We start from the raw sequence: 13,546 nt of genomic DNA on the forward strand, positions 1-13,546 counted from the left end.
TGCGCACACACAAACACACACAAACAAGAGCGTCGGGTGAATGGGCTCTCAATCAGACATGAAGACAGTGACATACATAATAATTACAAAGGTATGTGGACCCCTTCAAATTCATGGATTTGGCTATTTCAGCCACACCCACTGCTGACAGGTGTATCAAATCAAGCATACAGCCATGCAATCTGAATAGACAAACATTGGCAGTAGAATGGCCTTACTCAAGAGCTCAGTGACTTTCAACGTGGCACCGTCATAGGATGCCACCTTCCCAATAAGTCAGTTCGTCAAATTTCTGCCTTTCTAGAGCTGCCCCAGTCAACTGTAAGTGCTGTTATTGTGAAGTGGAAATGTCGAGGAATAACAACAGCTCAGCCGTGAAGTGGTTGGTCATTCAAGCTCACAGAACGGGACTGTGGCGTGCTAAAGTGCGTAAAATCGTCAGTTCACAGTTGCAACACTCACTACCCGAGTTCCAAACTGCCTCGAAACAACGTCAGCACAAGAACTGTTCGTCGGGAGCTTCATGAACTGGGTTTCCATGGCCCAGCAGCCGCACACAAGCCTAAGATCACTATGCCAAGCGTCAGCTGGAGTGGTGTAAAGCCCGCCGCCATTGGACTCTGGAGCAGTGGAAACATGTTCTCTTGAATGATGCTTCACCATCTGGCAGTCTGACCGACAAATCTGGGTTTGAGAAACGCTCCCTACCCGAATGTATAGTGCCAACTGTAAAGTCTGGTGGAGGAGGAATAATGGTCTGGGGCTGTTTTTCATGGTTTGGGCTCGGCCCCTTTGTTCAAGTGAAGGGAACTCTTACCTAAAGCATTGAGGAAGGCCCTTTCCTGTTTCAGCATGACAATGCCCCGGTGCACAAAGTGAGATACATACAGATATGATTTGTTGAGATCGGTGTGGAAGAACTTCACTGGCCTACACAGAGCCCTGACCTCAACCCCATTGAAAACCTTAGGGATGAATGGGAACGCCGACTGTGAGTCTGGTCTAATCGCCCAACATCGGTGCCCGACCTCACTAATGCTCTTGTGGCTGAATGGAAGCAAGTGTATGTTACACATAGAAATAAAGTATTATACACATGTAAATGTAACATTTGCATATGTCTATCTAATGTTAGAGAGAAGGTTTTTGAGGTTTGTCTCTTGCTCCATGTCAGTAGGTCATTGAAGGCAATGACTTAAACTGATCCCTTGACCCCAGCGACACTCACTGAACGTTCGCACCCCAGCGACACTCACTGAACGTTCGCACCCCAGCGACACTCACTGAACGTTCGCACCCCAGCGACACTCACTGAACGTTCGTACCCCAGCTCCACTCACTGAACGTTCGTACCCCAGCTCCACTCACTGAACGTTCGTACCCCAGCTCCACTCACTGAACGTTCGTACCCCAGCTCCACTCACTGAACGTTCGTACCCCAGCTCCACTCACTGAACGTTCGTACCCCAGCTCCACTCACTGAACGTTCGTACCCCAGCTCCACTCACTGAACGTTCGTACCCCAGCTCCACTCACTGAACGTTCAAACCCCAGCTCCACTCACTGAACGTTCGTACCCCAGCTCCACTCACTGAACGTTCAAACCCCAGCTCCACTCACTGAACGTTCGTACCCCAGCTCCACTCACTGAACGTTCGTACCCCAGCTCCACTCACTGAACGTTCAAACCCCAGCTCCACTCACTGAACGTTCGTACCCCAGCTCCACTCACTGAACGTTCGTACCCCAGCTCCACTCACTGAACGTTCGTACCCCAGCTCCACTCACTGAACGTTCAAACCCCAGCTCCACTCACTGAACGTTCAAACCCCAGCTCCACTCACTGAACGTTCAAACCCCAGCTCCACTCACTGAACGTTCAAACCCCAGCTCCACTCACTGAACGTTCAAACCCCAGCTCCACTCACTGAACGTTCAAACCCCAGCTCCACTCACTGAACGTTCAAACCCCAGCTACACTCACTGAACGTTCAAACCCCAGCTCCACTCACTGAACGTTCAAACCCCAGCTCCACTCACTGAACGTTCAAACCCCAGCTCCACTCACTGAACGTTCAAACCCCAGCGACACTCACTGAACGTTCAAACCCCAGCTCCACTCACTGAACGTTCGTACCCCAGCTCCACTCACTGAACGTTCGTACCCCAGTTACACTCACTGAACGTTCGTACCCCAGCTACACTCACTGAACGTTCGTACCCCAGCTCCACTCACTGAACGTTCGTACCCCAGCTCCACTCACTGAACGTTCAAACCCCAGCTACACTCACTGAACGTTCGTACCCCAGCTCCACTCACTGAACGTTCAAACCCCAGCTCCACTCACTGAACGTTCGTACCCCAGCTCCACTCACTGAACGTTCGTACCCCAGCTCCACTCACTGAACGTTCAAACCCCAGCTACACTCACTGAACGTTCAAACCCCAGCTCCACTCACTGAACGTTCAAACCCCAGCTACACTCACTGAACGTTCAAACCCCAGCTCCACTCACTGAACGTTCAAACCCCAGCTCCACTCACTGAACGTTCAAACCCCAGCTCCACTCACTGAACGTTCAAACCCCAGCTCCACTCACTGAACGTTCGTACCCCAGCTCCACTCACTGAACGTTCAAACCCCAGCTCCACTCACTGAACGTTCAAACCCCAGCTACACTCACTGAACGTTCAAACCCCAGCGACACTCACTGAACGTTCAAACCCCAGCGACACTCACTGAACGTTCGTACCCCAGCTCCACTCACTGAACGTTCAAACCCCAGCTACACTCACTGAACGTTCAAACCCCAGCTCCACTCACTGAACGTTCAAACCCCAGCTCCACTCACTGAACGTTCAAACCCCAGCGACACTCACTGAACGTTCAAACCCCAGCTCCACTCACTGAACGTTCGTACCCCAGCTCCACTCACTGAACGTTCAAACCCCAGCTCCACTCACTGAACGTTCAAACCCCAGCTCCACTCACTGAACGTTCAAACCCCAGCTCCACTCACTGAACGTTCAAACCCCAGCTCCACTCACTGAACGTTCAAACCCCAGCTCCACTCACTGAACGTTCAAACCCCAGCTACACTCACTGAACGTTCGTACCCCAGCTCCACTCACTGAACGTTCAAACCCCAGCTACACTCACTGAACGTTCGTACCCCAGCTCCACTCACTGAACGTTCAAACCCCAGCTCCACTCACTGAACGTTCAAACCCCAGCTACACTCACTGAACGTTCGTACCCCAGCTCCACTCACTGAACGTTCAAACCCCAGCGACACTCACTGAACGTTCAAACCCCAGCGACACTCACTGAACGTTCAAACCCCAGCTACACTCACTGAACGTTCAAACCCCAGCTCCACTCACTGAACGTTCGTACCCCAGCTACACTCACTGAACGTCAAACCCCAGCTCCACTCACTGAACGTTCAAACCCCAGCTCCACTCACTGAACGTTCAAACCCCAGCTCCACTCACTGAACGTTCAAACCCCAGCGACACTCACTGAACGTTCAAACCCCAGCGACACTCACTGAACGTTCAAACCCCAGCGACACTCACTGAACGTTCAAACCCCAGCTCCACTCACTGAACGTTCAAACCCCAGCTACACTCACTGAACGTTCAAACCCCAGCTCCACTCACTGAACGTTCGTACCCCAGCTCCACTCACTGAACGTTCAAACCCCAGCGACACTCACTGAACGTTCAAACCCCAGCTACACTCACTGAACGTTCAAACCCCAGCTCCACTCACTGAACGTTCGTACCCCAGCTACACTCACTGAACGTCAAACCCCAGCTCCACTCACTGAACGTTCAAACCCCAGCTCCACTCACTGAACGTTCAAACCCCAGCTCCACTCACTGAACGTTCAAACCCCAGCTCCACTCACTGAACGTTCAAACCCCAGCTCCACTCACTGAACGTTCAAACCCCAGCTCCACTCACTGAACGTTCGTACCCCAGCTCCACTCACTGAACGTTCAAACCCCAGCTCCACTCACTGAACGTTCAAACCCCAGCTCCACTCACTGAACGTTCAAACCCCAGCTCCACTCACTGAACGTTCAAACCCCAGCTCCACTCACTGAACGTTCAAACCCCAGCTCCACTCACTGAACGTTCAAACCCCAGCTCCACTCACTGAACGTTCAAACCCCAGCTCCACTCACTGAACGTTCGTACCCCAGCTACACTCACTGAACGTTCAAACCCCAGCTCCACTCACTGAACGTTCAAACCCCAGCTACACTCACTGAACGTTCAAACCCCAGCTCCACTCACTGAACGTTCAAACCCCAGCTCCACTCACTGAACGTTCGTACCCCAGCTCCACTCACTGAACGTTCGTACCCCAGCTCCACTCACTGAACGTTCGTACCCCAGCTCCACTCACTGAACGTTCAAACCCCAGCTACACTCACTGAACGTTCAAACCCCAGCTACACTCACTTAAAATTGAAAGGCAGAGTTGATAGACATGCCATTAGCCCCAACCCCGTTGTTAATGAACAGTGAGTTAATTTCCAACAGCTGGCCTTGCCCAAAAACCCATTGCAGCTGACTCAGTTTGCCCATACCCAACCACCTACTGTTAAACATTGGAGCTTTCACTACTAGGACTACAGACACCTGGACCATGTTCTCCCTACTAGGACTACAGACACCTGGACCATGTTCTCCCTTCTAGGACTACAGACACCTGGACCATGTTCTCCCTACTAGGACTACAGACACCTGGACCATGTTCTCCCTACTAGGACTACAGACACCTGGACCATGTTCTCCCTACTAGGACAACAGACACCTGGACCATGTTCTCCCTACTAGGACTACAGACACCTGGACCATGTTCTCCCTACTAGGACTACACACACCGGGACCATGTTCTCCCTAGTAGGACTACAGACACCGGGACCATGTTCTCCCAAGTAGGACTACACACACCGGGACCATGTTCTCCCTACTAGGACTACACACACCGGGACCATGTTCTCCCTACTAGGACTACAGACACCTGGACCATGTTCTCCCTAGTAGGACTACAGACACCTGGACCATGTTCTCCCTAGTAGGACTACAGACACCTGGACCATGTTCTCCCTAGTAGGACTACAGACACCGGGACCATGTTCTCCCTAGTAGGACTACAGACACCTGGACCATGTTCTACCTACTAGGACTACAGACACCTGGACCATGTTCTATCTAGTAGGACTACAGACACCTGGACCACGTACTCCCTACTAGGACCACGTTCTCACTACTAGAACTACAGACACCGGGACCACGTTCTCACTACTAGAACTACAGACACCTGGACCATGTTCTCCCTACTAGGACTCCTGACACCGGGACCATGTTCTCACTACTAGGACTCCTGACACCTGGACCATGTTCTCCCTACTAGGACTCCTGACACCTGGACCATGTTCTCACTACTAGGACTATAGGACTATAGACATCTGGACCATGTTCTCCCTACTAGGACTCCTGACACCTGGACCATGTTCTCCCTACTGGGACACCTGACACCTGGACCATGTTCTCCCTACTGGGACACCTGACACCTGGACCATGTTCTCACTACTAGGACTCCTGACACCGGGACCATGTTCTCACTACTAGGACTACTGACACCGGGACCATGTTCTCCCTACAAGAACTACAGACACCGGGACCATGTTCTCCCTACTAGGACTCCTGACACCTGGAACATGTTCTCCCTACTAGGACTACAGACACCTGGACCATGTTCTCACTACTGGGACTCCTGACACCGGGACCATGTTCTCACTCCTGGGACTTCTGACACCGGCACCATGTTCTCCCTACTAGGACTCCTGACACCTGGACCATGTTCTCCCTACTAGGACTCCTGACACCGGGACCATGTTCTCACTACTAGGACTCCTGACACCTGAACCATGTTCTCACTACTAGGACTCCTGACACCGGGACCATGTTCTCCCTACTAGGACTCCTGACACCTGGACCATGTTCTCACTACTAGGACTCCTGACACCGGGACCATGTTCTCTCTACTAGGACTCCTGACACCGGGACCATGTTCTCCCTACTAGAACTACAGACACCGGGACCATGTTCTCCCTACTAGGACTCCTGACACCTGGAACATGTTCTCCCTACTAGGACTACAGACACCTGGACCATGTTCTCACTACTGGGACTCCTTACACCGGGACCATGTTCTCACTCCTGGGACTTCTGACACCGGCACCATGTTCTCCCTACTAGGACTCCTGACACCTGGACCATGTTCTCCCTACTAGGACTCCTGACACCGGGACCATGTTCTCACTACTAGGACTCCTGACACCTGAACCATGTTCTCACTACTAGGACTCCTGACACCGGGACCATGTTCTCCCTACTAGGACTCCTGACACCTGGACCATGTTCTCACTACTAGGACTCCTGACACCGGGACCATGTTCTCTCTACTAGGACTCCTGACACCGGGACCATGTTCTCCCTACTAGAACTACAGACACCGGGACCATGTTCTCCCTACTAGGACTCCTGACACCGGGACCATGTTCTCACTACTAGGACTCCTGACACCTGGACCATGTTCTCCCTACTAGGACTCCTGACACCGGGACCATGTTCTCACTACTAGGACTACTGACACCTGGACCATGTTCTCCCTACTAGGACTACAGACACCTGGACCATGTTCTCACTACTGGGACTCCTGACACCGGGACCATGTTCTCACTCCTGGGACTTCTGACACCGGCACCATGTTCTCCCTACTAGGACTCCTGACACCGGGACCATGTTCTCACTACTAGGACTCCTGACACCTGGACCATGTTCTCACTACTAGGACTCCTGACACCGGGACCATGTTCTCCCTACTAGGACTCCTGACACCTGGACCATGTTCTCACTACTAGGACTCCTGACACCTGGACCATGTTCTCCCTACTAGGACTCCTGACACCGGGACCATGTTCTCCCTACTAGGACTCCTGACACCTGGACCATGTTCTCCCTACTAGGACTCCTGACACCTGGACCATGTTCTCCCTACTGGGACTCCTGACACCGGGACCATGTTCTCCCTACTGGGACTCCTGACACCTGGACCATGTTCTCCCTACTGGGACTCCTGACACCGGGACCATGTTCTCCCTACTAGGACTCCTGACACCTGGACCATGTTCTCCCTACTGGGACTCCTGACACCGGGACCATGTTCTCCCTACTAGGACTACAGACACCTGGACCATGTTCTCCCTACTGGGACTCCTGACACCGGGACCATGTCCTCCCTACTGGGACTCCTGACACCGGGACCATGGTCTCCCTAGTAGGACTCCTGACACCTGGACCATGTTCTCCCTACTGGGACTCCTGACACCTGGACCATGTTCTCCCTACTGGGACTCCTGACACCTGGACTCCTGACACCGGGACCATGTTCTCCCTACTGGGACTCCTGACACCTGGATTTAATCCAGCAATAAGGTGGTAAATTGGAGCCTTTTAAATGCCACCTGGGGCCTGTTTTATTAGTTTATTGAACCTTTATTTAACCAGGCAAGTCAGGTAAGAACAAATTCTTATTTACAATGATGGCCTCCCCCGGCCAAACCCAGACGACGCCCTATGGGACTCCCAATCACGGCAGGATGTGATGCAGCCTGGATTCGAACCAAGTACTGCAGTGACGCCTCTTGCACTGAGATGAAGTGTCTTAGACCACTGCCACTCAGGAGCCCAAAGCATGGCAAAAGCGATGACAAAGTCTTAAAACAGGGTGTGTGTGTGTGTGTGTGTGTGTACATGTGTTTTTGTGGGTGTGGACGTCTGTGTGTGTTACTCAGCACAACAAGGTGACTAAAACAATATGTCTTCTTGGCAGCAGATGAAAGCTGGGAATATAAAGTATCCTAGCTGAGCTCAGGGCTCCTCTACATATGCTGGGTACTTTACTGTGCACTCACTGAGGCTTCGGCTCAGTGTGGCTGTACATGTGTTTACTCAGCCCTCTGAGGCAGACCCTGCTGCTGAGTCTGCATACACACTCACACATGGACTGTGAGTGACTTCAAAAGGTTCCTTTCCACATAATAACAGTCAATGCAATTCATTTTTTTCATCCAGATGTGTCAGAGCCCTCGTTCCCGGCCTAAAGATACAAACAACTGTTCATGAGTATGTGCATGTACCATGAAAAAAACAGACAACCAGTCTGCAAGAGAGTGTATGACCATAACGAAATCCTCTTTCCTTCCTTCCTCTCTTAAAGCTATGACTCATCTTATAGTTAGGTGAAAGGTCAAGAGGAAGGAAGGAAAGAATGAAGGACATTTTTTTTAAATGAAGACAGGGCCTTAGAGGAATGAGGACAGGGCCTTAGAGGAAGGAGGACCGAGAGACAGGAGGGCCTCACCGTTTCATCTGCAGAACAGGTAGCCAGGAGATTATCATCAAACGGAGAGAAGTCCAAATCAGTTATCAGATCTGAGAGAGAGACAGAGAGATGACAAATCAGTTATCAGATCTGAGAGAGAGACAGAGAGAGGACAAATCAGTTATCAGATCTGAGAGAGAGACAGAGAGAGGACAAATCAGTTATCAGATCTGAGAGAGAGACAGAGAGGAGGACAAATCAGTTATCAGATCTGAGAGAGACAGAGAGGAGGACAAATCAGTTATCAGATCTGAGAGAGAGAGAGAGAGAGAGAAAACACTGATATATATATATATATATATATATAAAAATAATATGACATTTGTAATGTCTTTATTGTTTTGAAACTTCTGTATGTGTAATGTTTACTGTTAATTGTTATTGTTTATTTCACTTTATATATTATCTACCTCACTTGCTTTGGCAATGTTAACACATGTTTCCCATGCCAATAAAGCCCTTGAATTGAATTGAGTGAGAGAGAGAGACAGACAGAGAAGTCCAAATCAGTTATCTGAGAGATAGAGAGAGAGAGAGAGAGACAGAGAGAAGTCCAAATCAGTTATCAGATCTGAGAGTGAGAAAGCGAGGACAAATCAGTTGTCAGATCTGAGTAAGAGAGTGAGAGAGAGAGAGAGAGGACAAATCAGTTGTCAGATCTGAGTGAGAGAGAGAGAGAGAGAGAGAGGACAAATCAGTTGTCAGATCTGAGTAAGAGAGTAAGAGAGTGAGAGAGAGAGAGAGAGAGAGAGAGGACAAATCAGTTGTCAGATCTGAGTGAGAGAGAGAGAGGACAAATCAGTTGTCAGATCTGAGTAAGAGAGTGAGAGAGAGACAGACAAAGAGGAGGACAAACAAGAGATTTAGGTCACAGGTTTAAGGGTTTATTTGAGAACGATGCATTCCTCTTGTGATCACTTGGATAAGTTAAAAGTCCAATGCAGCAGTTTTTGTGACAATATCAAATCACTTCTGGGGAACAATTAAGTAGCTTACTGTGATTGGTTTCAATTAAAATGGTCAAAAAGAAACAAACGCTTCATAACAAAGCAATTTCTCAAGGAAGAATTTAGCTCTGACAGTCTGGGAGTGGTCTGAGTGGGGAGGGGGAAACTAAAAACTAGTGGTTATTGGCACAGAGGTTTGGAACCCTCATTCTTATTGGTAAATGAACAAACTTCCTGAATGTCACCATGGAAGGCCAAAAATCCATCCCACCAAAACAGGCTGATATTTCAGGTGGTCTTTCCAAACAGCTCTTACACTAAAAGGGCATTATAATAATTTTCACAATTTCAGAGTATTATCCAACCTCCTAGTGTGGAAATACACTGCTCAAAAAAATAAAGGGAATACTAAAATAACACATCCTAGATCTGAATGAATGAAATATTCTTATTAAATACTTTTTTCTTTACATAGTTGAATGTGCTGACAACAAAATCACAAAAATCAAAAAATCTAATTTATCAACCCATGGAGGTCTGGATTTGGAGTCACACTCACAATTATAGTGGAAAACCACACTACAGGCTGCTCCAACTTTGATGTAAAAGTCCAAATGAGTCTCAGTAGTGTGTGTGGCCTCCACGTGCCTGTATGACCTCCCTACAATGCCTGGGCATGCTCCTGATGAGGTGGCGGATGGTCTCCTGAGGGATCTCCTCCCAGACCTGGACTAAAGCATCCGCCAACTCCTGGACAGTCTGTGGTGCAACGTGGTGTTGGTGGATGGAGCGAAACATGATGTCCCAGATGTGCTCAATTGGATTCAGGTCTGGGGAACGGGCGGGCCAGTCCATAGCATCAATGCCTTCCTCTTGCAGGAACTGCTGACACACTCCAGCCACATGAGGTCTAGCATTGTCTTGCATTAGGAGGAACCCAGGGCAACCGCACCAGCATACGGTACCTAATGGCAGACAGGCTACCTCTGGCGAGCACATGGAGGGCTGTGCAGCCCCCCAAAGAAATACCACCCCACACCATGACTGACCCACCGCCAAACCGGTCATGCTGGAGGATGCTGCAGGCAGCAGAACGTTCTCCATGGCGTCTCCAGACTCTGTCACGTCTGTCACATGTGCTCAGTGTGAACCTGATTTCATCTGTGAAGAGCACAGGGCGCCAGTGGCGAATTTGGCAATCTTGGTGTTCTCTGGCAAATGCCAAACGTCCTGCACGGTGTTGGGCTGTAAGTACAACCCCCACCTGTGGACGTCGGGCCCTCATACCACCCTCATGGAGTCTGTTTCTGACCGTTTGAGCAGACACATGCACATTTGTGGCCTGCTGGAGGTCATTTTGCAGGGCTCTGGCAGTACTCCTCCTGCTCCTCCTTGCACAAAGGCGGAGGTAGCGGTCCTGCTGCTGGGTTGTTGCCCTCCTACGGCCTCCTCCACGCCCCCTATGTACTGGCCTGTCTCCTGGTAGCGCCTCCATGCTCTGGACACTACTCTGACAGACACAGCAAACCTTCTTGCCACAGCTCGCATTGATGTGCCATCCTGGATGAGCTGCACTACCTGAGCCACTTGTGTGGGTTGTAGACTCCGTCTCATGCTACCACTAGAGTGAAAGCACCACCAGCATTCAAAAGTGACCAAAACATCAGCCAGGAAGCATAGGAACTGAGAAGTGGTCTGTGGTCACCACCTGCAGAACCACTCCTTTATTGGGGGTGTCTTGCTAATTGCCTATAATGTCCACCTGTTGTCTAATCCATTTGCACAACAGCATGTGAAATGTATTGTCAATCAGTGTTGCTTCCTAAGTGGACAGTTTGATTTCACAGAAGTGTAATCGACTTGGAGTTACATTGTGTTGTTTAAGTGTTCCCTTTATTTTTTTGAGCAGTGTAAATATAAAACGCAGGAAATCACATTTTGGACTGGACCTTTAAGAAAATGGTCTTGTTAAAAAAGCAGACAAAAGGGAGTCAGTTCGATAAAGGTTGAAACATCTTAACCCTGGTCTCTCACGTTAAAAACCACTTTAGACCAAGAGGAAATTCCCTTTTGGGCCACTGATTTTGATGTCGCAGGCAGGGCTAGCTCATCACGAGACCATGAGCAACCATGTACCTGACTCATGTTCACTACACCTAGTTCCAGATCTGGTTGTACTGTCTAGCTAACTCCTTTGGTCAGGAGTCGTGACAATGACCATAGCAGTTGGCAAGACAGACAGACAGCACAATCATTTATCTGGGATTGTACTAAAACGTACTCATGGTAATAATATGAAATATTAAAGATGCACGATGCAGAAATGGCTCCGCCATGTCCTGGTTGCTAAAATTATAATAGTTCACTTAATTGCAGTTGATGTGACAAAACAAACAAGTGTAGTGTACAGAGTCATTATACCATCTAAACCGCTGTGAAACATTTTACATAACTAAAAATATTGTATTTCCAGCTGTTTCAAGCAAAACTTAACGGGAAGCATAGAAATAGCTCACAAAGAACAGATCTACTTCTTATTCTTCCTTTAAAATGACAGATCTATAATACACATTTCTATTATGAATTTGTTTATTGTTTAGGTCGCCCAAATTGTTACATATTGCAGCTTTAAGAAATGTAAAACAACAGAGAGAGAAAAAAGAGAGTTGTGATGAGTGGATAGTGTCTGGGGCTTGTGAAGGAGAGATTTTACAATGACGGCCTAACCCAGCCAAACCCTCCATTAACCCGGACAACGCTGGTTGTGATACAGCCCGGGATCTAACCCGGGTCTGTAGTGATGCCTCTAGCACTGAGAGGCAGAGCCTTAGACCGCTGCGCCACTCAGGAAAAATGAATGAAAAGTGGATAGAGGGATCTTACCAGCATGACATGGGATCACAGTCACTGTCCACTTGCCATCAGACCCTGGTTCCACAGAGGTGAGGCCAAGCATTCCTCCACCTGGTGACAAGACACACACACAAGAGACAGACAGCATGATCTATACAGTCTCACTTTCATACTGATATGGCCTGCTCTAACAAAACAGATAGAGATATCTGCTCTGTGATGGCAATACCTGCTCACACACGCTTCAACAGACAGGTGAACTTACCAGAGACAGACAGGTAAATATACCAGAGACAGACAGGTAAATATACCAGAGACAGACAGGTGAATATACCAGAGACAGACAGGTAAATATACCAGAGACAGACAGCAGGACTCCTCATAACAGAGACTAGACAGAATAGAATATACTTAGTTGAACCCCACTTAGCATACCACTGTTGCCTGAATCACACTATAGGGCCAAAAGGATAGCACATCCACCATAGTTGCTGGAATCATGCAGGAACTGACATTTAGAAAAGAAAGCACAGTTTGGTTCTATAGTTGTCCTGACTCAGTCTTATCCTTACCGGCCTGGTCAGTGTTGAAGGCCACAAGCCTGGTGCTGGATTTGATGTGGTTCCCCTGAGAGGTGAAGGATCCTGCCCGGACATTACTGATCCAGCCCTGGACACAGGGGAAATTCACAGTGCATTAGGGGTAGGTGTGGTGGGACACTGGAGCTATCATTAGGAAGATGACTTAAGCAACTGGCCATCAGATACAACAAAGGTGATCGCAGTGGCCTAAAAGATGACACTGTCTAACGGTCATTATGAGTAGGCTATTTCTGACCTCCGCTAATATAATAGAGTAGGGGCGAACAGAATTGTTGCTATACTTGACAAGAAAACCATTAGAATGTTTCAGTTATTGTCTGTTCATTTAAATGCAAGTCTATCCAACTGAGTGGGATCCTAAGCATTCCCTTGACAAGTCCACACAAGAGAATAACAGCTCACACTCTTTTAGACACACACTGCTGAAGTGCAATGCCCTTCATTGTCATCCCAAAATAAACTGTGGATAACTTAAATACACAGGCAGAGCACACACACACTGCTTCTCCAAACACCCAAGATTCAGACTAACTGTCATTATCAGGAAGATTAAGACTAACTGTCATAATAAGGAAGATTCAGACTAACTGTCATAATAAGGAAGATTCAGACTAACTGTCATAATAGGGAAGATTCAGACTAACTATCATAATAAGGAAGATTTAGACTAACTGTC

General features: G+C 48.8%; 1 protein-coding gene across 1 annotated transcript in view; it reads right to left on the minus strand.

Annotated features, from left to right (window-relative positions):
- coro7 (coronin 7) overlaps positions 1-13,546 on the minus strand; it is a 270,650-nt gene that overhangs the window by 255,223 nt on the left and 1,881 nt on the right. The window contains exons 2-4 of the mRNA XM_090197319.1: positions 12,841-12,937; positions 12,299-12,379; positions 8,448-8,518 (exon numbers count right to left, since the gene is read on the minus strand). Of these exons, the coding sequence (XP_090053445.1) occupies positions 8,448-8,518; positions 12,299-12,379; positions 12,841-12,937 (249 nt within the window). The remainder of the gene's footprint in view (positions 1-8,447; positions 8,519-12,298; positions 12,380-12,840; positions 12,938-13,546) is intronic.

The sequence above is a fragment of the Oncorhynchus mykiss genome, chromosome 13 (genome assembly GCF_057628025.1).
Source record: "Oncorhynchus mykiss isolate SJ-2025 chromosome 13, ASM5762802v1, whole genome shotgun sequence".
Classification (NCBI taxonomy): domain Eukaryota; kingdom Metazoa; phylum Chordata; class Actinopteri; order Salmoniformes; family Salmonidae; genus Oncorhynchus; species Oncorhynchus mykiss.